At 33.6% G+C, this 24,237-nt stretch overlaps 1 protein-coding gene across 42 annotated transcripts in view; it reads right to left on the reverse strand.

Annotated features, from left to right (window-relative positions):
- DGKB (diacylglycerol kinase beta) overlaps positions 1-24,237 on the reverse strand; it is a 392,397-nt gene that overhangs the window by 271,356 nt on the left and 96,804 nt on the right. For 31 of the 42 annotated variants that reach the window (XR_013946810.1, XR_013946811.1, XR_013946812.1 and 28 more), the window contains 4 exons: positions 22,767-22,843; positions 19,490-19,510; positions 3,368-3,521; positions 783-818 (listed from right to left, as the gene is read on the reverse strand). Coding sequence is in view for 37 of the 42 variants with exons in the window: in XM_080580909.1 (XP_080437035.1) it covers positions 783-818; positions 3,368-3,521; positions 19,490-19,510; positions 22,767-22,843 (288 nt within the window). In the remaining 5 variants the exon portion in view is untranslated. The other 11 variants (XM_080580915.1, XM_080580925.1, XM_080580921.1 and 8 more) reach the window with 8 other exon arrangements.

Raw genomic sequence — 24,237 nt, forward strand, 5'->3', positions numbered from 1 at the left:
ACAAGTCTGTTAAATTTTCCACAGACCTCAGTGATGCTAAAGACAAATCTTTACAAAGGGATCAACTGTTCCTTAAATATTTTTCATCATTAATTCAGAACAGTGTTATGTATACAACCTGTACATAGCCTGCATACATAATTTCTCTCAAGCCACATTTGTCTTGGACAAATTAATTGCTGTAGATGATGGAAATGGAATTAATTTTCTATTTTCATCTGGAAAAAGTTTACAATCTAGACATTTTGAAAGGACTACTGAGGTATGTATGCTAAGATATTTTTCATTAAATACCTAGAAATATATTTCATTAAATAAGAGCAAATTGGCACGTAGAAAAAATATCTTCAAGTTCACATCCATGGCTGCAGGCAGATAACAAAGACTGAAAATAAATATTTAAATAAATAAACAGATTTAATATGGCAGTGTTCTACTAGAGGAGCTTGTATATTAGTAAGTGCACTTAAAATGAAGACAGTATAAAACATTAATCGATTAAGATGCTAGCTTTAACTACACAGTTTACACAGATAGTTCATGTTCTAGTCTTATTTAAATCCTATGCACAGGATAAAAGTTATTATAAAGCTAGGACCCACTCATCTTGAAAAAAAAAAAATGTCTTGCATTTCAATGAAATCCAAATGAAAATGGCATACAAATTTTAAGGCAACTTTTAGCTTATCATCAGCTGCCAGGTACATGTCAAAGTATTACTTCATAATCAGAGATGGGAGAGAGGGGTGGAAGCAATACTGATTTACAGTGCTGCTGCCTACCTGGCATCTGTTTCCATCGTTCTTCAGACACCTTAACTGAAAATACAATGTATAAACAGATATGAGTAGACTGAGAGACACTAAATAAAAAATGTTCACATACCAGATAGATTTATGAACCCTGCTTCTTCCTTGTGATCTTCTCTAGCTCTTGTATACGTTCCAATTTTCCAGGAAAATGTCAAATGTTTCTGACAAATTTCTTTCCCAGTATAGTCAGTTTTTTCACCACTGGTAACATTTCAAGATTACTAGATACCCTAAAATTAGGGTTTCTATATTTTTTTATTTGCAATTGATAATATACAGACGTTTATTTTATTTCCTTTTAAACGCTACAAATTATAAAGATGTAACATCTAGTTTAAAACTCAGGCAACTGAACTGCAATATGAACATCATGTTTTCATGCACAAATAATAATAATTCTTGCATGAGATGAACTGAACTGTCTCTACAAACATGCTTTGCATATAACAATTTATCAAACAGTCCTTCAGGTATTACACTAAATGCATATGTAAAACTACTAAACTGAACATGAACTACAAAATAGAAAGAGTGAAGAAGAAAAAGGTTAGGAGTTACTACAGTAAGAAACTTAGCATACAGTTTTAACAATAACAACAGAATTCACTTTGTTGTTGTTGTTTTTTAAGCCACACATTAGAATCAAAACGTATCAGAGAGAATGATAACAAAAGCAAAGAATGCTGAGCATGGCTTCTACCCGGCAGAATGTAGCAATAAATCTGACAATGACCTATAAACAGCTGTTATCATTTCTATATATAAAGTGTTAAAGCCACAAAAACACAAAACCAGCATAATAAAAGAAAACTTTTTGCAATAACAGTGCTCAAGACAACATGTGTAAAAACACAGCATAATAAATATGCACCAGTAAATGTCAGCTGCTATTGGAGTTACCAGGAAAAGTGTTAAATTGGCAGCTGGTACAGTATGTTTATAGCTGATGATTCTCATTGATGAGAACAATGAAAACTTCAATGAAAGATTAAAAATAATGAGTGGAAATTGTGTGGCTGAGACATTATAGGCAGCAGAATCTGCGTAGCAGAAAAAATGCAATGCTGATAATGTCAGACCCATGAGATAGCTCCTGCAGTACAATAACAAATACATTTAGAAATGTCCTTAGAGATTCTGTGACAAAGTATCTTAATGGTCAAAGGACTGAACCATTGGTGTAAGCGACTTGCCCAAACCTATGTTATTATTAGAGCTGCAATTAGCAAGAGATTTTGAATCCTCCAAATAACTGATTACACAATAGCCTACCAAGACTACTGCTCTGCATGTGGAACCAGTCCAGATAACAAAATAATAAAAGCACAGAAAGTTGAAAATATAAGGTCTTCACAGCAGGTATTTTTGTAAGGAGACACATCCACAGCAGTTCTGACTAGAAAGTATAAAGATACCTCAGGTATTCAATTCAAATGAAAAGAAGAACCATACATACGCTCAATGTGGTAAGCAAGTTTTGCTAGCAGAAAAAAATAAAATAAAATAAAATATAAAATAAAATAAAATAAAATAAAATATACAATAAAATAAAGCATATAATATAATACAATAAAGTGATAAACACGGCCAGATTCAATTGGCAATACCCGAAAGCCTATAGTTAATAATGTACACTGAGGCAACAATGGAAATCTAGAGCTTGATACCTGCAGCACATAACATTTTAGCTAGTAGCACTTGTACCAAATTCACAACTTCTGGGTGAACTTCAGACACCTTAACTGAAAATACAATGTATAAACAGACATGAGTAGACTGAGAGACACTAAATAAAAAATGTTCACATACCAGATAGATTTATGAATTTGAAGACACCTAATCTTCATATGAAGAATTCAGGCAACTAAAAACCTATGAAACCAGTTGTTAAAATGTTCTAAATGCTTGATTAGCCCAGCTGTTCAGAAGATGAAATTTAGTTTTAAGTTAGCCTAGTTTCTGCTTTTAGCTATGGGTTTTGATAGAGTTCCCAAATTCATAGTGTTAAATCAAAGACTTCAATATCCAATATTGAATAATAACCTTCAATAACCATGTTATTTAGTGTGAAAATGTCAGTCTTACATTGGGTAAAACAAATACTGCTAACAGTTATAGGACATTTAAAATACTATTAGCTGGTAAGTATGTAAGATTACTAACAGCAGCAAAAAACAAACAGTTAAGAGAAGCAGCAGTAACTGGGTAAAGCAACTGTGGAGCACCAGCAGAAGCATCCTGCATGAGGCTGTGAAGGTTTCTAAGTATACAGCAAAGTAGTCAGCAATACCGTGTAACCATAGTAATCTGCTTAGCATTAATGTGACAGACTGTCCACTTGGTGTCTCAGCTGCATCATCAATGCGAATTAAAAAGATTAAACCATTTCATGTCCATTTCTCTTCACAATATTCCTTATTTATGACTTAGTTTCTGCAATTTCATAAATATCAGAACAAAGAAGTACAAATAGTTTAGAATTCTACATATTTATGACTATTAGAAGGTGAAGAGCAGCAGCACAGAACTTGCAATTCTTACATTTTGTTACTTACCTCCAGAAAGGAGCTGGGGTTTGTTTTTTATTAAGGGGCTGCAGTGAGAGATTTTGTTGCTAAATGATGTAAAAAGATGCTCAATGAAATCATCAGGTAGCTCTGCCTCCAGAAAAGTCTTCATGAACAGTTTGAATCCCTCTAAATCAATTGTCTAGAGGAGGAAAAAATGTAATTTGAATTGATCATTTTTTCAACAACTTTCATATTAATACATCATATAATACTCTGTTAGTAAAAACTTTAGACTATCCTTGAAAATACTGATTCCTGACGGTATAGCCTGGCATACTTATTCATGAAAGTGACTAATTTTTGAATGATTACTTTGAAAACTCACAGTATTGATTCAATAGCCCAGAGTATGGTGTAAAATAATCCAGAGTAAACTCAGAGCACTTCTATAAGGACCCCAAAACTAAGTTCCATGCTGACCTGTTTCTTAATCACAACATGGCTTAACAGCACACACAAAACTGCAAACAAAGGCACGTAGGGAGCTATGGGGATGTATCTGCTAAGACTCATCTTTTTACCGTAATTAGACAGACAATAAGCAGGGGATTTTTAGATGCCAAATTCAGGCAATTGAAGGCTACCTGTCTTTTCTCAGTGGCAACTACACTTTCTGCTATTTGTCAAAGAGGAACTGATAATCTAAATAGGTTCTAACATTCAAATGAGAGTGCTTAGACTGTACAACTTTGGGGGGGGGGGGTTGTCAGTTTGAAGCATTTGTATTTTAGTTTAATTTATTTTTACTTTTGGCATCAAGGTAGGAGCTGATTAATGAACCTTCATTGATGATTTCTCTCTGGTAAGACAGTGTTCCCTGTTTTAAATATTAAAATGAATTTTAGATTCATTATGATCCCATTTTACCCTGCTAAGATAGAACCGCTAAAAATAAAGATGTGAAATGTGTCAAGAGATCTTAAGACAATTTCACTTTTATCTCTGAAATAACTGACACAACTGCACACTTATCAATGATGCTATTCAGTTACATACGTGATTTTAATAGAACAGCTTATCACTCGTTAATCTGTAAACTATATAGTGTTGCTGCCTTTCTAACTCGAGCAGGACAGTAACTTCTCTAATAGTTAACAGAGAAAACCACATTACACCACAACATCAACTTGGAGAAAACTCCCCGTGCTTGGGGAAGACTCTACATTCATCCATGAGAAAAATAATTCAACTCTTTTAGTTCAGCCCAGTGAATGCAGCATTAGGAGGGAAAAGACTAGCAAGACTTGAAGTCATACAAGGGAAAAGAAAAGGGAAACTAAATCCTCAGTGCCTTAAGTGACTTCAGAATCTGAGTCACAGTATAAATTAAAGTCATTGTAAGAATTATTTCAACACTGTGGAGCAGTGATTTTTCTCTCTCTCCTCATCCCCACCTGCCTTTTTTTTTCTCTTTCTTTTTCTTTTTTTTTTATGAGATGCAAAAATTTTATGTCCAAATTAAATAAGGTATTCTCATTAAGGCCAATACCTAACTGCCCCTGGCTAATGTTTTAAACATATATCACTCCCCTTACTAGGGTCTAACAACACAGATTGAAAAATTTGACTATCTTGTGCAAGTCATTATTATTAGGAATGCAAATTTGGTAAGCATCTATGCTGAGCTAAGACAGAACACCTGTGACAAATAAAGTGAGTGACACCAATAGAACTCCTACAGATTGAACACAAAAATAGCAGGGACTGAAAAAAATTACCTCCACAAGGCTTAAGCTGGGTATAAAATGGAAATAATCAACTTGGATATACAGTAACTACCTTTCTCTCATCATCATAGAGTTTCAGTCATTGTCTTCTTAATTGGCAAATCATACACTCTTTCAGTCATGCTATAAACTTTCTTTTTTATTCTCAATAATAAAATAACCAATATTCTCTTCAGAGTATATAATCAATGAAACCACAATAGCAAAAGAATTTGTATTGGCATCCAAGTAAACTGGTCATGAGTTTACACCATATAAATGTATTTTTTAATCTGCAAGCATAACAAATACATTAATCACTAAATCAACTGACTTTAACAACCTGAGATTGTTTTTTTATGTTTTTCATCAATGATGTGTTTGTTAGCTATTTCATTACATTTCATATAAAGAGGAATAACCAAGTGAAAAAGAGAAACATAAAACCAAATTACAATCCAATTTAAGTTAAGGTTTATGTATGGATACATAAAATATCTAAGTTACATAAGGCTTTTTAATTATTATTATTTTCCTTGTGCATATGTCTGCTAAAAATATTCCTTGAGTTTATAGCTGTCTTAGATTTTTGAACTGCTGCCTCAGTAATACTGGTTCACCGACCTGATAGCAATAACTAAATCCATAACTCCACATTTTTCTATTTATATGCTCAGAACTGTGTTTGGTTACGGATTTGGGTTAAAAAAAATAATAATAATAATTAAAATTATGTGTTTCTTTCTTCCTGAAGACTTTCTCAAAGATGTTCAAAGTTCTCATTATTTTCTAAAGATGGTCAGATCATCATTTATCCCAGCACCCTCCAAAGCAAGTATTCCTAACATAATTTCTGGCAATGAAAGACAACAGATACCATGACATGGTTGCCATGCCCACTTAATATATCTGACACCCTGACTGCCACTGATTAGAGTGCCTAGCAAAGGAGGAAATAACGTGTTTGTTCTTTAACACTCTTTTACACTTAGATTTCTTCAGCTGGAAGTGCTTTATCCTTTGCTCTCACATGCTCTGTGAACGGTGAACCCCCAATGAAGTAGCAACATTCATACAACAAATCAGTGTTCGGATACTGAAAAGTTTTCAAATGAAGCTGAAAGTTGTCTAGGAGCTAGTAAATGACTTGAATACACACGAGAAATGTCCAAAATGGAGATAGAAATACACATGCTGTATCAAATAAATACTCTGCAACAGTCCTGCATGAAGAAAGACTATGAACAGATCCATGTGATTAGGTTCTTGTCTATATAAAAAACACAAAATCCTTGATTCTAATACTCAATAGCTGAGTAACATTTTCAAGAGGATCTAATATGCTTAGTGCAGATTATCCTAATAGGAACTGAGCTCTAATGGACTGCAGTGATTTTTGGAGATTTGTTTTTCTGTCTACAGTAAAGAGCAGAACTGTGCTAGACTGTAGCAGATCTAGCAGTAGTTTTGATTATTCATCTAGTTCACAAATGAGAAAGGGGACATTTTCCAAGGAAGGCTCACTTTAAATTATTTTCATGGCTTTCTCTATTATCTCTCTCTCATTGTAATAAACATAACACTTTATACAGCAGCAGAAAAATTGAAAAAATCCTCAAAAGAAATCCCACGAGGACCACTGTAGAAGACTCATGTTACAGGTGTTAGAGCACCATGGTACTATTTTTAGTATTGAGTGTGGTTCATTTAGAATAGAACACTTAACGATGGGAAATGTTTGCTGAATCTCAGCCTAATTTTCACAGAAGAAGGAAACAACACACAATATTATGAACGTTTTTCTATTCTGCAATCATATGGCAGTTTTCTTTTCTCCTCTTAGAATTTTAATGGTTCAAAACATGAAGATGCTTCAGTAAGCAAATAGCCTTTCTCTAATTACTAGCATAACTTCTATCCACCCTCCCCCACTAACTCAGACACTTTTCAAAGGAACCACAAAATGCTTTGGGAAGTGAAAAGTAAAAATAAAAAAAAGATTAAAAAAAAAGGCAAGATGACATTAATTTTCCACACTGACTTGCATCATGCTCACTCAGCTATGCAAACATCTTCCTTTTAAATCTCAACGTCATACCAGAATTTCTCAGATGAAAAGTTCAATATATTTTAGGATAACTTGAAAATAATTTATTGCAGTTAATGAATTCATAAGCATTAAATAAGCAGTTCCTACCAATACAATCAGAACAATATATAAGCTATAATTGTGGATGTTGTTTTCTTAAGTATGCATGCTAATTGCTTAATTCTCAACAGTTGCTTGGCTCCCAGAAGCTCCAGCTGAATTTAAATGAACCTGTGAAAGAAGGATTTTGCATTTTGAAAAGCATTTTCCATGATGTTTCCTAAATGAGAGGATAAGAGTATGCTAGGATATACCAAATTGACTATGATTAACCTGACACATGAATTAATTCATACCATTTCATAGGAGACTATCAGGTGTTTGGGAGATTATGGTCACAAATTTACAGATATCAAGAAAATTTTCAATGTAACATGGTTTAATTGAGGCCATATATAAGGACATGGTCAAAGCAGCCAATAATTAGAGGAACATGAAAGAACTTTCTAATCGTTTTGGTCTACGTCTTCTGAGAAAAAAAAAAAAAAAGTGCTGTTTTAGTTTTGATTCAAATAAAAAAATGGTGCCAACTACATTGTCAATAGGCCACAGAAAAGTAGGTGTTTTTATATTATTTATATATAACTGGAATCCTATTCTATATCTTAAATAACTCATTTGAGAAATATACTGGAACTCTATTTCTTATATCTTAAAATTATATATATAAAAAAAAGAACAATAAAAAAAAACACTTCACAAAATAAAGTTTTATAGATCTTTATAATCTTTTAAAAAACTACAATGTCTTACAATGTTTGGGTAATGAAACTTCATTTAGTTCTGAAACTTTTTGATATAAGTCCAGAAAATTATACATTCAAAAGCACTATCAAGGTTCAACTAACCTAAACACTAATTTCCACATAAAAATATTATTACTATATAACATTCTAATAATATCAGAAATCCTTAATTATTAAAATATCAATGCTTATTAACTATTAACTTTAATATAGTAATTTTAAAATAATATTACTATACTTAGAAGCAACTTTTATGTTCATCATTTCCCAGAATTTGATCCATAGGTATTGTTTTTCTGTAAGCTTCCCCCACAAATGGATTTGTACTATACACTGAAAAAATAAGAAGCAAAGCAAAATTTATAATGAGTTCTAAATGATTGACTGACTGCCGAAAGAAATTATCTGGATTCGCCTCACTGCATCTGACTATGTATCATGACAAATTTACAGAGAAAGGCATCCAAAGGTGCCTTTCACACCTTTATTAACTGAGCCCATTCATTAACATACTGTGATGAGGTATGACTTCTACTTCACAGCACTGTGCATACTCATTCATTTTTGTAACTATAAAACCAAGCAGCTAATTACAGTCTAATGAGAACAAGATGGGTCAGTTCAGAAAAGGAAGTAAAATGTCTAAAGTTGGATTTTGGTATTATATTGATGTCCTTATTCATAATAAGGTCTTGAAGGCCTAACTCAAGTGCTATTAACCCATAAAGCACTAATACTTGATAAACCCTTTAGGTTTTTACCTATAACTTCCACAAACCTGTTTCTGAATGTGAACAAAAATGTTTCAATCTTCACTGGATTGAAAAAACTCACCCTTTACCTCACATTTAAGACAAATAAATTAATCTGTGTTGTCGGGTCTTGCTATGCATGTTCACAAAAAAATCTAAGAAAAGGGATGGTGCACCAAGTGCAGTGAAGATCACTATTTCATCTTGAAAGGACAGGAAAAGTGACAATATTCCAAACTTTGAGGGCAAAAAATTCTGGTAGATACCCCTAAAGAGTGGGATACCGTGGCTGAATTCCCTTCATTGCCTGGGGAAGTTCAAACTCCTATCTCTTTCACTAGAGAGTACCAAACTTTAATAAAAGATATGAGAATTCATGGAGTAAAAAAAAAAAAAAAAGAAAGAAAAAAGGTATGTCTATTCCAACAAATCATTAAATATTTACTTGTAAAATTGTTAGAGAACAAATTACTGAAAGAGTTCTTTGAATGAGGAGATAATCTGAGCATGTTTAAGAAATCAGGCTGGTCAGAGAGATGTATGAAAAAAGATACCAAAATTTTTCAGATATTCCAGACACATAGAAGAATGTAAGGTACTCGGGTAGATTTTATACAGAATGGCTTTTCTTTTTCTAGAAAATGACTTTTTTTTTTAATTGTTATATGAGAGTGAGGTGATAACTTCACTCAGAGTGGAAGTATTGCATTTTGGATCTAAGCATATGAATAAAAGAAACAGAACTGTTTTGTGTGTTATTATATGTATAATAAAATATTCATTATATAAACATTCATATTGTGTTATTTATGAAACGAAGCAGTGAGCAATATTTGCAGCATACGTTTTACAACTAAATTTTTGTCAACTCTGTGTCAGTCCAAAACACTTATTAGTTTTGTTTTGTTTGTCTTGTTTATGTTAATGTATGAACAGATTACATACAAAAAGTTCTATCAGTGCAAATAACTATTACTTTCTTATGCTTAAGAAAAACAGTTTTTATAGAGGTGATATATAATAGACTAATCTGTCCAGACAATATGAGACTATTGCTGTTACAATATCTGACTAAGCAAATATGGATAGATTTGCCCAGATCTGTGGTTTAAACTGTGTTTTTTTAAGAACCCAAACTCAATCAATGTGTTGGAGTGGAAATTTCTCTGAAGTTTATGGCATCTTTCATTTTACAAGTAAGCTACAAACACAAACAATTAGGATTTGCTCTGCCAACTCCCATTACTTTGAAGAAAATTCCTTCCCTCAAATAGCCCTTTAAGAACCAGGATAAAACAGAAACAAGAATTTTCCTCATAACAATATTCTTGGAATAAGACAATATAAGGCAGTTACTTAAGGAACACAGTTATAACATTGCATAGATACTGGAAAATATAATACAAAATTAAAACAACATATGCATGTACAAAGCAGCAGCTACAAAAGGTAATACCGTACAGTGACTATTTTGTCTAATCTGGAGAGAGCGATGACGCCATTTGTGGACAAACCACAGTATGTGGGGAGGTTACCTCCAAGCCAGGCAGGCACAAGGGGAGTGTTGTGGAAACAGTGGTGACTACCAATCCTTCTACCAACTTGTTAGCACCTCTGTTTCCACCATCTTTTTCAATGCTCCTTATTTTCCTTCATTCTGGCAGCAACCAAGGAGGCACAACTGGGTAAGTGAGTGTGGGGCTGGGGTAAGGGTGGAAATGAGCTACGAATTCCGGATTTGGACTCAAGAGGTGTCAACCACATTTAAACACAACCTACTTACAGAAGCTGCCAGACACTACTGAGGAAGATGATAATGAAGCAGATAAGAGGAGGGGTTTTTTTTGAGTTATATGGAATAATCTGAATTCAGTGGAAAAACTGAGGTAAGCTCTGAAGGAAAGTCCCTACATAATCAGAACCTTACTGAGGAAACGTGCCTCTGGGAAGTATTCTATTTCCCTCTTATCCAGGTGCTAAAAGCTCCTGGAAAACTTCCTAATGGCTTTGAACAAATGTTCTGAGCTGTTCTCCTATCCTTCCAACATAATATTTTTAAAAAGCCAGCTCTGGAGAAAATTCTTTACCCTCGCCTTTTATTCTCCTTCCCTACCTCTGGATTGTCATCATTAATGTGTCCTGTTTCAACATACCACAGGAAATCCTATGACAGAATAGAAAGAACATATTAAAAAAAAAAAAAAAAGACAATCATTTAACTAGAAAAAAAATGTTACTAAGGAGTCTTGACTGCAGAGAGTTGAAAGTTACTCAGAGATTAAAGTCTTGGCAACTAGTAAGAAAAATAAATTACACTTCTCAGGAAAAAATGCAATTTTCAAGAGGATTTATAGTATGAGACTTATCAATTTGACTAAATAATGATAGTTCTGCAAAGAAACAAATATAAAATATTACAATTAATTTTGGATTTTTATAGGTATTAAAAAATCCTTCTTTATTTTCAGTTAAAATAATGTGCAATTTTATTATTCTGTTACCACACAGAATACTTCAAAACTGACCATAAAAACTGACCATTATTTTCTATAGTGCTATCATGAGTATACAAAAATTTCTTTGCAGATACACCATGTTTTTCACAGATATGTGACATGAAGTTTTTTACCTCATTAATACCTTTAAAGCGTGCATATGTAATACCTCACTTCCTACTCTACATTCATGGCATAAAGCGGAGCTCTTACTTCACACTCTTCAATTTCAGTTTCCCAGTATACATGGGACTCCAAGGAAAAAGAAACTGAGGACAGTCTAAGCTTAATAGGCTTAGGCAGGAAATGCCTGCTGTGAGTATTTGGCTTCATCGTTTCTCCTACTGAAGTTAAGGTGTGCAATTCTGTGATTTGTTTTTCTGTATTACCGACAGTACATAGAAATGTAAGACAAAGAGAGATGCAAGTGTCCATTTTGTGAAGGTTTATGCGTTTACATGTATATTCTGTGCCAATATACACAAAACTCTCCATGCTATAGACATCATATCTCACTATATTCTGATACTCAGAATACACAAAACATGGTTTCTCAGTGAAAAATAGGATATACATACAAAAGTAAAGCAAATTTTGCATCCTTTATAAAGAATACAATTCAGATATTTTAAATATGGTACGGAATAGTTGAACTCCTACTATATTAAACATTTGAAGAGAACAAATTTAATCAGAAAAAAATGACTGCTTTCGACTCAAGATTTACCCTGAAGAAAAACTGCAAAAGGAGGAATCTAACTGCCTCTTGTATTTTCATAGCTGGTGTACAAGTAGCAGCCAGTTTTACTGGCTGACAAACAGAAGGAAGGAAGAGAAGATATATCACTCCACTTCTTTTATAAATCCTTATAAGATGCAAAAAAGCAATTTACTAATAGTCATTTGACAAAAGAGTTGTCACTGTGGATCGGCCAGGGGGTGGGGGGCTAGAGCAGCAACTCCTTTTATTCCTCCTTACCACACAGGCCACATAAATGGGAACAAGGCATGATCTAATGTTTGGAAATATTTTCAGAGAATTTCTGGGTGGAGTTATCACATTCTCTTTGGTCTTTTTGTTCTTTTAAATTCGTAAAAAATATTTCAACATAAGCCACTATTTTCATCATCCTGAAAATAAAATGAAAAAAAAATGTGAAAGGGAAACAAGCTACTGGTATGTAAGGAACTCGGGTGGCTATTGTTTGCCATTAGTAGCTTGCCATTAGTGGAGTATATTTGGTGAAGCCTTATGCTGCAGTATGAGCTCTGCATAACCTGAACGTGGTATGCAGTGGTGACTGAGAACCATTGAGCAGCATAGTGTCGGGGTCTGTGTGGCATGGACAGGGGGAAAAAGGATGTGCTGACTGGGGGCAGCACTGGATGAGAGCCATACCCGGCAGATAAGATGTCCTGCCTCGCAACAAGGAGCCACCAATCTGAAGGAACATAACATACATGTCAAGAACTGATTGGTCTGTAGCTGATGAAACAAAGATCGTATGGGAACCCAGGGAAAGTCTCAAGCAGGGTCCATGCTCGGAGGCACTCAGGTCGAGCTGATATATGGGTACCATTAAATTCTCGCTGCTTTAAATAGAGTAGACTCTGTGAGTGAATTTCGGATGCCTGGGGAGACCCATACTGCTAGTGGAGACAATGCGATCCCCTAACAAAAGAAATCATTATTTCCAGCAGACTCCCATGAAATATGGCTTTCACTAAATAAAGAGAACATTTCAGAGAATATGGAAATAGAATTTGGAAATGTAATTTTCAACTAAGTACTTTTTAAATTATGTTGCCAGATCTCCAAATAGCGCCAAAAATGTTATCAGCTTTAATCTACTGACCATAATAGCTCTGGGTTATATTTGTTTGTGCATGGGTCCTCTTAATTATTATTTCTTTTTACACAATTTATATGGACTCAGTATCTGACAAATGAACTGTTGACAAAGGAGACAGGGCCTTCAGTCACACATAATGCTATGACAACTGCAAACTTCCATTGGTGTTAGTGCATTAGCAACAATTATACGACTAGCTGTGAAAAGCGCTACTGGTAACTGTCCAAGTATTGAAGATTCATTGATTCTAACAATGCTTTGTAATGAAATGTGACTTTGGCCAAAATATTGTATGGGGGTGTGGGGGAGAAGGAGGAAGCAGAGACTATCAGAGAGGGATAATAAGCTAGAAAACAAATTAAAGGAGAACACATAAGCTTTTGTTGTTTAAAAATGTATTGCTAATGTTCATTATAATGAGAAATTTAAATTAAATTTGGAATTTTTTATGGAACCTGCCTTTGTACATTGGGGGTAAAGTTGGTTCAAATGAAAACCCTTAACATCTACTGATTTAAGCATTTGATTTAATACATTTTTGACCTAACTGTATTATAAAAATTCTGGCAACCAAATAAAATTATTTCTTAGATAGAGCAGCATATAAATGGTCATCTACTGGCATGAATGCTTACAGTTAAGACAATAAATAAAGCACCTGCTTCCATAACCTTCTCCTACCAATACTCCATATGGCCAAATAATATTTGGATAACATCAATACTACAGACATATATAACTGCCAAAAGTCTTCCCTTTATGTCTCCTATCAAAAATAATTACTCTGCAATATTTGAGAGCAGCTAACATGTCTCTTCCAAGAAATAAACTCTACAAAGTATCTTAAAAGAAAATTTGAAGACTAAAATTTAATGCAATAACATTTTTTTCAGCATAGCCTTTTACCACATTCTCACACTATTAAAATAAGTTGATGTTAATTATTCAAATAAATCTAGAATGTATTCATCAACCACTGCAGTTTCATCCTAGTCTTATATCCAAGAAAAAAAATATATATATAACCACTTTACCACCAGCAGTTTTTTTTAATCAAATGATTATAAATGTACTTATGTATATTCATATGTACTACACACAAACCCACATATTTTATATATATATATTTACTATATATGCTATACAAAGCCTTTTTTTTTTTTTTTCTTAGAAAGAGTGCTAAGGCAGAAACATTTAGAACGATCTTGTAGCAGATTATAAGCCAGGGTCCATTTTACATGTACTATCAATAAAGAATGTTCAAAGAAACATATATTACATACTTAACAAAGTAAAGAGTAGATAATCTGCATACTGCCCAAGCAGAATTGGACTACTGAAAATTAAAATTATTACAGAATTTAGGAAAAATGGTGTAGAAAGCATGCTTCAGACTAAAGCACTGAGTCCCTGAAAAATAGTCAGTTACAACAAAGTTCAGGTTTAAGCAAAAAATTTATCTTCTGGTGAAGATACTCCAGAAACCTACTGATAGACTAATGTGGCTGAAAATGTAACTTTCATAATAGGGCTAAAGTTTATAATAATATTTTTCTAAAAGCATTTTGTATCAGTAGCATTCTCATTAATTTTAAAAGGAATGGATTTCCCTGTTCATTGTAAATTTTTATGAGTGCTATTTCAGCTATTTATATTAAAAATATATTTTTGCTACAACACTTTTAGAAAAAAAAATAAGCTATGAACATGTCATGTGAACAGTCACTGTTTTGCTGCATACAAACCGACAAACTTTCATAACTGTTATAATTCATAAATGATTTTTTTTTTGAGATTTAGTGTAATCTGAGCCTGAATAACTTGAATTTTTCACTTCAAATAGTCACTTTTACCAATGCAAGAAGATTTAAAAAGTCCCATTCCAGTTGGCAAGAGCTTTCATCCACATAGCACTGAGTAAATTTACAGCCTTTAGGAAAACAGAGATGTGTTAGCTGAACTACGTTTGTGTTTATTCTCACCAGAATTGAAAAGAATAGAAATAAATAAATAAATAAGAAATTACCACCATCACCTACTCAATTATATATACTCACAGACTAATACTAGCAACATTACCTGTACTGCACAATTTCCATTTATTGATTAATTCTTTCAGTATGTTATGATTAAGAGTATTTTTCTATATTTTTGTTTATCTGTGCAGTTTCATAAACAGTACCTAGATGGCCCCATGCACGTGAATCAATTTTAAATGTAGTCATCATAATAAAACAAACAAACAAACAAACAAACAAAAACCAGAACACATTGTACCTCAGAATAAAAACCATAAAAAAAAAGTCATAATCAAATAGCCTGGGTAAAGCACTTTAACCAGTCTTTCCTAATTCAGCCTGGGTAAACCTATATTAAGTTAACTATATTTAGAGATCTAAGGCAGAAATTAAAGAGCCTGGGCATTCTCTGCAATTTCTAGATAATATCTTTTATAGGAAAATAAACTAGATCGGCTGTGTGTCTGACCAGGTAACGTAAGCACCTGTATTTACAAGCACCATATGGTGCTTTCTTACCAACAAATAAGCATCCATTTGGTAGCTTCAGAATTTTTACTGTCATAAACAAAACACAGAATTCCTAGGGTTTATTTATTTATCTATTTTAAAGAAAAGTATTTTTTTGCTTCTTTGTGTTTTTTTGTTTGTTTGTTTGTTTTTTCTCTTTCTTTTCTTCATTGTTGTCTGTTTGGCAAAGAGTCCAAATACACACTAGTCAAATACCGTTCCTCTACTACTTCTTTGATAACATTAATTTATACATATAGTGATTGACTGAAAGCACAGCACAACAAGTAGAGACAAGTAAAATGTGTATTTGTGTTACAAATAGTTTATTCCTAAACCATTCTGACAAGAGCAATTCTGAAATATTTACTAACTCTTGAGAATGCTAAGGCTGGCTAACTTTCTAAATAGTCACCTACGAGATTTTAAACATCTACAACAACAACAACAAAGTCAGAAATAAAATAAGTAAATAAAAAATAAGGACAACTTGCAACACTGATTGGAAACTTGAAGTACTGGAACATTAACCTACTTTTCTTCATGTTCAGTTTAAGCGATTTGAATCCAATAGCCATCAAATGAGGACATGTTTCTAGAAATCCATCTCACAAAATGAATTTGAAATCACATCCACGTTTCATCATCATCATCTCATTGTATTTGTAACAGACTAGAGAATGAGCCTTGTTTCCTCTGTCTGTTAGAAAGCAACTATGTTCATAGCCTATAAAATACTTAATTATTAAAATGATTTCAGAGTGTTTGTTATGTGCAGTGGGAAAGTTAAATGGCTCTACTTTCCTTTGCCAACTAATGGATTAGCCTTTATGCTTTCTTACCAAAAAGACAGTCCATGTAAACATGGGTATGCCTTAAGATCTAATAAATACTGATTAGAGCTAGAACCATTTCTCCTTCCTCAAGGATATCTTCTTTATAAGCATTTCTTTTTTTCCATAAATGTATAATACCGTTTATAGAGCTTAGGCTTGTATATTGCAGTCCATAAGACTGCACCACTGGCATATTGCACAGCTGACCATCTCAGTGATGACTTCACATTAACTTTTGTGAATGTTAGCTGTATCTGTTAAATCTTTATAAACAAAGTGTAACTCTTATCAGAATAAAACTAGTGTGGAAAATCTCGGATACAGTATTAACAAAATTATTTTCCTTGTTTTTTGTTGTTGTTGTTTTTTCTCATGTTTTATTACAATTAAAAACATGGCAAAAATACTTTGCTGTTTAATCTCATCCTAGCAGTTAAATAGTATGAAACCTATCCCTGATGACTAATAGAAAAGTTGCAAATCCTAATTATGAATAAGCATCGTACCATTGCATGCATACTTAACCTGAAATGCATCAATTTTAAACATTCATTAACGGCAATATAAAAATTCACTAAAAAAGTATCCTTTCTGAAGGAATTTATTTCTGTGATTACTTCACTTTATCAAGAGAATAATTTAGATGATATTTCAATTGCTATTAAAAAAAATGAAGACAGCAATGTTTCATACTTTATAACTCCGTACCATAATTGGCACCATATTATACAGTTTTCATGCTGTTAGAGTAGCTGGAATGTTGTCAGAGTAGTCTGTCACTCTTCAAATAAAATATGTTAAAAATAAAACAGACATCAGTGTAACCCTCCATATTTTTTTCGTTTGCTTTCCTTTAAAAATGGTGTAGTTTCAAGAATAATATTCCTTGAAATAGAATGATCTCTCTGGCCTTAGTATCAAGAGAGCTTAAAATTTGCTATTAACTTTCCCCTAAATGGTGGTACCCTAATAAACAAACAAACAACAACAACCACTTTATTTTAAACCATTTTGAAACAGCATCCATCAGAATTGCAAATAGACTTGAGTTAGCCGTTTAACAACTGATGAGAATTAAAATAGATACCATGCAAATGAAAGCGGTATGAGGCTCCTAAAGCTTAACATAGGGTATTGCACAATACAAAAAAACAGGAAGACAAGAAGAAAAATGTCTGGAGCTTATGTCAGAGAGGGGAAGTTTCAAAAGAGAACTAAGATGTCAAGGAGGGAAAGATGAATTCATGAGCACAGACTGAAGAAAGGAGAGAAAAGGAAGAATGGTAAAGATCATTAAAAATGTTCAAAACTGCACAGTTTTGCAACAGAAATTAACTATCTGAAACATTTTACATCTCAGTGCCCTCAACACTTTCCACAGAAAGCAAGCTCACAGCCAGGCTGCCAGCATCTCCATCTGGCAGACTTCCCAACTCTCTAGGTATCCAGGAAGCTGTTTCCCTAGAAATTCTGCTCAGAAACCCAGAAGAACGCTGAGCACCCAGTGTCTGAATGAAAGAGTTTTCTGCTGGTGATACTCACAAGTTAATAACTTTCTCTTTTGTAGCTAGAAAGATAAAACATCCTTTCATAAGTCTTCAGATGATTATATGTGGGGGACATGCTTCTCCTATATAATGGATTTCCTATAATTCTTCACATCCTACCAACCTTTTTGTAAATTAGTTCCAATGTGAGTTCAGCTTGTCCCACCTTGTGGCACATACACTGGTTAAAAGCAGAAAGATGAGTTCTCTGCTATACCCTTTTAAAGAATATTAATGTTTGCTTATCTGTACTAGAATATTTGCTTTATATATTATAAAAAGGCAAAGTCTTTACAGCAAATTAATATTTTCTAACAGATCAAAAAATGTAGCTGGAGGAAACAGCACAAAAAGCTTTCTTTTAATCTATATTTCTGTGTGCTTGAAAGTCTAACTAGTTTTCCACTTATGTCAATTGGCCTAACAACTCTACCTATTCTTAAAAGCCTCATCTTGTTCTCAGACCACTATTGCCACAGGAATACTATTGCAATGCTCGAGTGATGTTGTTTGTCTTCTTCATGACCAAACCACAGTGATGCTTTGCAATAATCCTGTAATCAGAGACCATACTCAGCTCTTTATCTAGCAGTACCACTACACCTAGGGCACATCACACTGTGCTTTGCACTAGAGCATTTCATTACATTTCTATTTACTACACTCCATAATGTCATCAAACTTTTCCAGCATAATATTCAGATTTTTCTCCATTTTGGCAAAAGTTCCCAAATTTGGTTTAGTGAATTGATTCTATGAGTATTCAGCTATTTCTTGTTACAATATTATTAGCAAAAATAATAATGAGATTAGTCTCAAGTCTGGTACAAGATACCATGCTTTAACCTGAGCGTTTTCTCTTTCAGGACACATTGCAGTCACTCCTTCAACTTACTAAAATAGTAATACTGGTTATCTGAAGAAAACTGAGTCCTTTTGTGAACAGGGAGTACTCCTGACAGTATACACCCAAAAGCTCAGCCGGCCTTTGACACTTAGAAAGTGAGGGGTTCCTACAAAACTAATCCTTTAAGTCTCTTGATTTTTCCATTGTTCTCATGTTCCAGCTGTCTCCTCCCCAGAAAAGGAGATCAGAAGCTTTTTTTTTTTTTTTTTACACAAAGGAAGAATAATTAGGTCATTAAAAACAACAACAACAACAACAAAAGTTTCATATGATTAGTCCTTTTTTCCCAGCATTTTTTTTCATTGTATTTTTATACCTGTTTTTAGACTATGTAAGCTTCTCAGTAGACCCTTAGGTTGACAATCAGCTCTTTAACCCTTTCTCTTGCAAGGGCTACAAACTCACTATCATAATAGATTGCTAATCACTTTGCTCTCAGCTTTAATTATTTGTCTATTAACCGATAGAATTGCCATAGGTAGTATTTATTAATAAACGACTTCTCAATGGTCTACAAAATAAAAAATAAATAAATAGTGTTCCTAGGCATGAAAAAAGGAGAAAAACCATCAAATTGAGATTACTTACTTGATTAAGTATATCTTGTTTCTGTAATGCATGCAAGAAAAGAAAGAAGACATATACATTAATGCAGTATAGTAATACTTAGGCTTTGTTTTTATAAAAATTATTTGGTTGAAAGGTTAGTAATGTAGATGAACAGGCTTAAGACAAAAGATAGAATATCATCATCTTACATTAGCACATACGTCAAGAAAATGGTTCAGGTCAGCATTCTAATTTTGATTAGAGAGTGCAAGCAATTTATTTTTAACCGTGCAATGACAGACATCCAAGAAAAAGATAAGGAAGTAAATACAATGTTAGTCTCTCTCAACCCTGTGTACTTAAAAAAAATTAAGTAAAAATTGCTGGTTGCCAAGAATGGTTGTTGGTGAAACAAGTTAATCAGAAATGAATGCAGTGATAAACACTAGCAAACACCATCTCAGAAGTCATTGTTGCAAGCTGCTTTAGTTTATAACAATTTTTTCTCCTTTTAATAAAGACACTGGATTAATTTTCTACCTTTCTACTTTATTCACAAACTGCTGTCACTAATTCCCAGTCAGATGTACTACCTTAAAATGGCGAATATAGTGGTATTCTCTGCATAAATTACATTGATTGTGACAGACTTTTGCTAAACTAGAGTATCCAAGAGAATCTTTGATACATCCACAAAGTCACTTTAGAAAAACCCCAGCACCTCTGGAAATTATAAGTACCCTGAAGAACACTTCTTCTTAGAAGTATCCTGACTACTTTAATAGCTTTCCAGCAGGCTGATGTTAACCTACCTGTGTGTCTTACATCAGGTATAAAACCCAGTCTTAATTACATATTTGACACTAATTATAGAAAAAAAGATGGAAAGGCAAAGGCTGAGTAGCATTTTTAGATGTTTCAGTAATCTGCCCTACACTGAAAGCTTGCAGAGACTAAAAGCACCATAAATAAGCTTCCTATAGTTCTGACCTTCTGATAATCAGATACATCATTTCCACTAAACCCAAAACTCATTCATTCAACAAGATATAAGATAATAGAAAAACAAGCCAGATGACTTCTGGTAACAAGCTTCAAATATCAATAGGTTTTTCTTTTGCTATTTGTGTCCCATTAAATCAGCTTGTGATATAAAAGGAAAAAACGAAGAAAAAAAAAAAAGAAAAAGAAAAGAAAAAAAAAGCAATAAAGAAGCAATGGAGTGGAATAAATGCTGGAACCCTTTAAGCAGTAAGAAGCTTTAAACAAGTTCTTAAGACTTTTTCTTAAATACATAAATATATTGCACTGCAAAATCTGTCAAAGCTCTATGCCCCATGTTTATTAGTCTAAAAATTGACACCACCTTTTTGTAGGGTATTGACAAGCCTGGAAAAATACTTGGAGTGTTTATGAGACAATGATCTAGGAAATAGAGGTAAAATGGAAACATGATGGTATCCTCTACAAAACACAACTACAAAACAGAAGTAGAGTGTTTAAAAGTTCAAAGTGCTATCTACAATATATAGAAGAGAAAAGTTGCTCTGTGACTGATTTCACCTGGATCATTAAAGTTTTGACATCTCCTGTACCTCTCACTAAAATAACTTAGGATTTTTGTTGTTGTTGTTCTTGTTGCTTGTTTATTCATTTGATTTATGGATAACAATTGCTTAAATTAAATAGCATATCCGATACAGGGGTTCTCGTCTGACCTGATACAATTAACTCTCAAATCTTCCTGTAAAAAGCTTTTCTACATAGCAGGTTGAATGCATGCCAAAGGCACAGACACACCTGTGTAAGGACAGTTTGTTTGACTTGGAATATTCACTCACCTGCAGAAGAAATTTCAGCTGCTCTGCTTGCAGTTAAGCAGCTTATGACATGAAAACTGAGCTAGTAAATCCTACTAGATCCAAAGTAGCTACTAGCTATGTTTTCCTTTTGTTGCATTGCCTGAAGTCTAAGCACTAAGCAGCAAAGCGAAAAAGGTGTTGGGCTTAGCCTGGGACCAACACTGCCCAGTAGTAGTGAATAGCCTGATCCCTGCTGAAGACAGTGGAACCACAGCAAGTTGTCTGACTTGTGTTCCCTGCTCCCCTTCTATCCTCATCACTGTTTTGGACACTGTGCTGTTCTATAATCCCTGGATGTTTCAGTACATTGGTAGGATGCTGCAAGCAAATCACCATAAGATGAAGAGCTCCAGGACAGGTACAGAGGCACAGAATTGGCTCAGGACCAACTATGCTTAACAATTTCAGCTTTGCACAAATTCTGCCAATTCACCCGGCTTCAGTCAGGGCAGTTGTCCGATCTGCCCATACTGATCACTTTTCACTGGGACTCAACCTCCACATACCCTCAAACTGGAGGAATGACCATTTGACTGCTAGTTGTGAGACTAATCTCAACACTTTAAATACCAATTTAAACTAATACCAAATACTGATAATGTGATGTGCTACCTACATGAAAACATGTTATTTAAACATACAAATACACAATTACTTTGGACTTTAAAAGGTTACACTTCACAAAACTGAAATCATTGTATGATGAGAGAGAACTGAAGATTTCAAAAACCAAAAACGGATTGTAACTGCCTTACTTAACAACAATTCTTGTCTTTCATATCCTGAGATGTAGGATCAAGTCATGCTCATAACTGTCAGTACATTTTTCTACTCTGAATTCTCTGAATAATGCAAGCATATTTAGAAACATTACTGAAGCAGGTTTTTAGTTAGCTACATTTTGATGTGTTAAGCAGATAAAAATTGTAGTTGAGGGCTTCAAAAGGAAACAATCTATGTTTTGCTATCATTTAAAACAGAATATTTTCTCTCGTAGTGAGTCTGTAGTGACAATGCATGCACACACTTTCAGCTGAATTTTTGGTTTCATAACATGAGAAAAATAAATCCCTCTAAAGGTGATCCCATTACCAGAAACAACACACACACACACACACAAAAAATAGCAGATTTCATTCGTCTAAGATATGAAAACATGCTTAACGTTTCTCATCCTTAAAAAGAGTTGGAAAACAAATTAACTTTTTTTTAAGGTTTTTGGTTATTTTTAAAGGTTTTTTTTTTTATGTCTTATTATGTTAAGTAGATGTGTCTAACATTGTTTATAAACTTTAAGTTCTTTAAAATATTCATATTTTTATTTCAAAACAGACTCAGTTACCCCAAACTACTGACGTATAAAATTTCTTCTACTTTAAATGCTTATATTTGCTACAACATTTGTAAACATTTTTCCCACCATGTCCGACCATTGAAGAAAGAAGAAGAATTACCCCTTCAGGATTATATTTTGCTAACACACCACTGCCATGAAATTCTTCTAAGACATCCTTAATTTTCTTAGTGGAATCTAGATGAAGAATGAAGAAAGAGAAAATTAAAATACAGAAAACTGATTTACATAATATGAGCTGTAATTAAAAAAACAACAACAAAACTGCTAATAGCTTTTCTCAATGTGCATCAGTAATTTTCTCTAGCTGTATGAGAGCTGCAGGCAGGAAGAAAATGAGAACATAATGTACCCTCTGACTAAATAGTAAAAAAACAGCAAGTCAACACAGAATGCTCAGAAATACTCTTTACTCCAACTGTTGTTAAGTAGCATATTTCCGAAGGAGTTGTTTGCAAAGACTGTTTCTTTCAAGTCACTTTTTTTTTTTTTTTTGTCCTTGAAACCTGAGTCATCTACCAAACACGCTCATTCTCAACAGTGCTACTAAATCTCCTCTGGCATAGGTGCCAGTGAGTAGAGGAACTGTCAAAGGAGCCAGACAATATCAAGATAGAGGCCATACTTGAAGAAAAATCTTTTTTTGCAAACACATCACAGAAAACAAATGTTGCTATTGAAACCCCAGCTTTTGTAGACCTCCAAGATACTCTACCACAGTAACTTTCAGACAAGCTTTGTCTAACACAATTATGTCAAATCACATAGATGTTTCCACACCTTTACTTTTCCATTTGTTGTTGTTTATAAATGTCAACTTGCAAAATAACGAAAGAGTTATTTCAATAAGTAACCACTACATAAAACCTTTGAACTCAGATTCATTTACCACATAAATATGCACATAATGATCTTTTCCACCATAAGCATCTCAGCAATACAGCAAGAATAGATGTAACTCAGTTTTGTCTTTAAAATGCAGTAGTTGAGTGCATAATGGTCAAATGTGCATAATGGCCAAATGTGCATAATGGCCACAACACTGGAGCAAACCATGAACCAGTCATCCATGAACCAGAAGATGTATTGCAAAAGAAAACAAGTGTAGTTAATGGCTACACACTTATTTCTACAGCAAATCTTGGGAAGAAAAGAGAAAAACAAAGACTGTGGAATATGAACAGGACATGAGCAATTAGTTGGACACTTAAAATTACAAATATTAGGACCTAATCTTCCCGGTTTTTGTTGTTGTTGTTGTTATTAGTTTGTTTTAACTACATTATCAAAATAAAGAATTGCAGTAAAATGTACATTTAATCATGTAACTTGGAAGGAGAAAACATGACAACAGGTGATTTGCAAAATAGCTTTGTAACAGTTCGTAACAGCTATAAACATGGCACACCAGTAAAACTCAGTTTTAAGGGTTGCTGGGTACTTCCCCTTCTCTCCCTGCCCCCCCTCCATCCCGTTTTCGATTGTAACACATAGCTTTTTGCCAATGTCTATCGCTATGATCTTTTCTTAAATTAAAACTTCCAAGACTATTTGTGGCCTTGATAAAATAG

This window comes from Anser brachyrhynchus, assembly GCF_964034855.1.
Source record: "Anser brachyrhynchus genome assembly, chromosome: 2".
Taxonomy (NCBI): Eukaryota; Metazoa; Chordata; class Aves; order Anseriformes; family Anatidae; genus Anser; species Anser brachyrhynchus.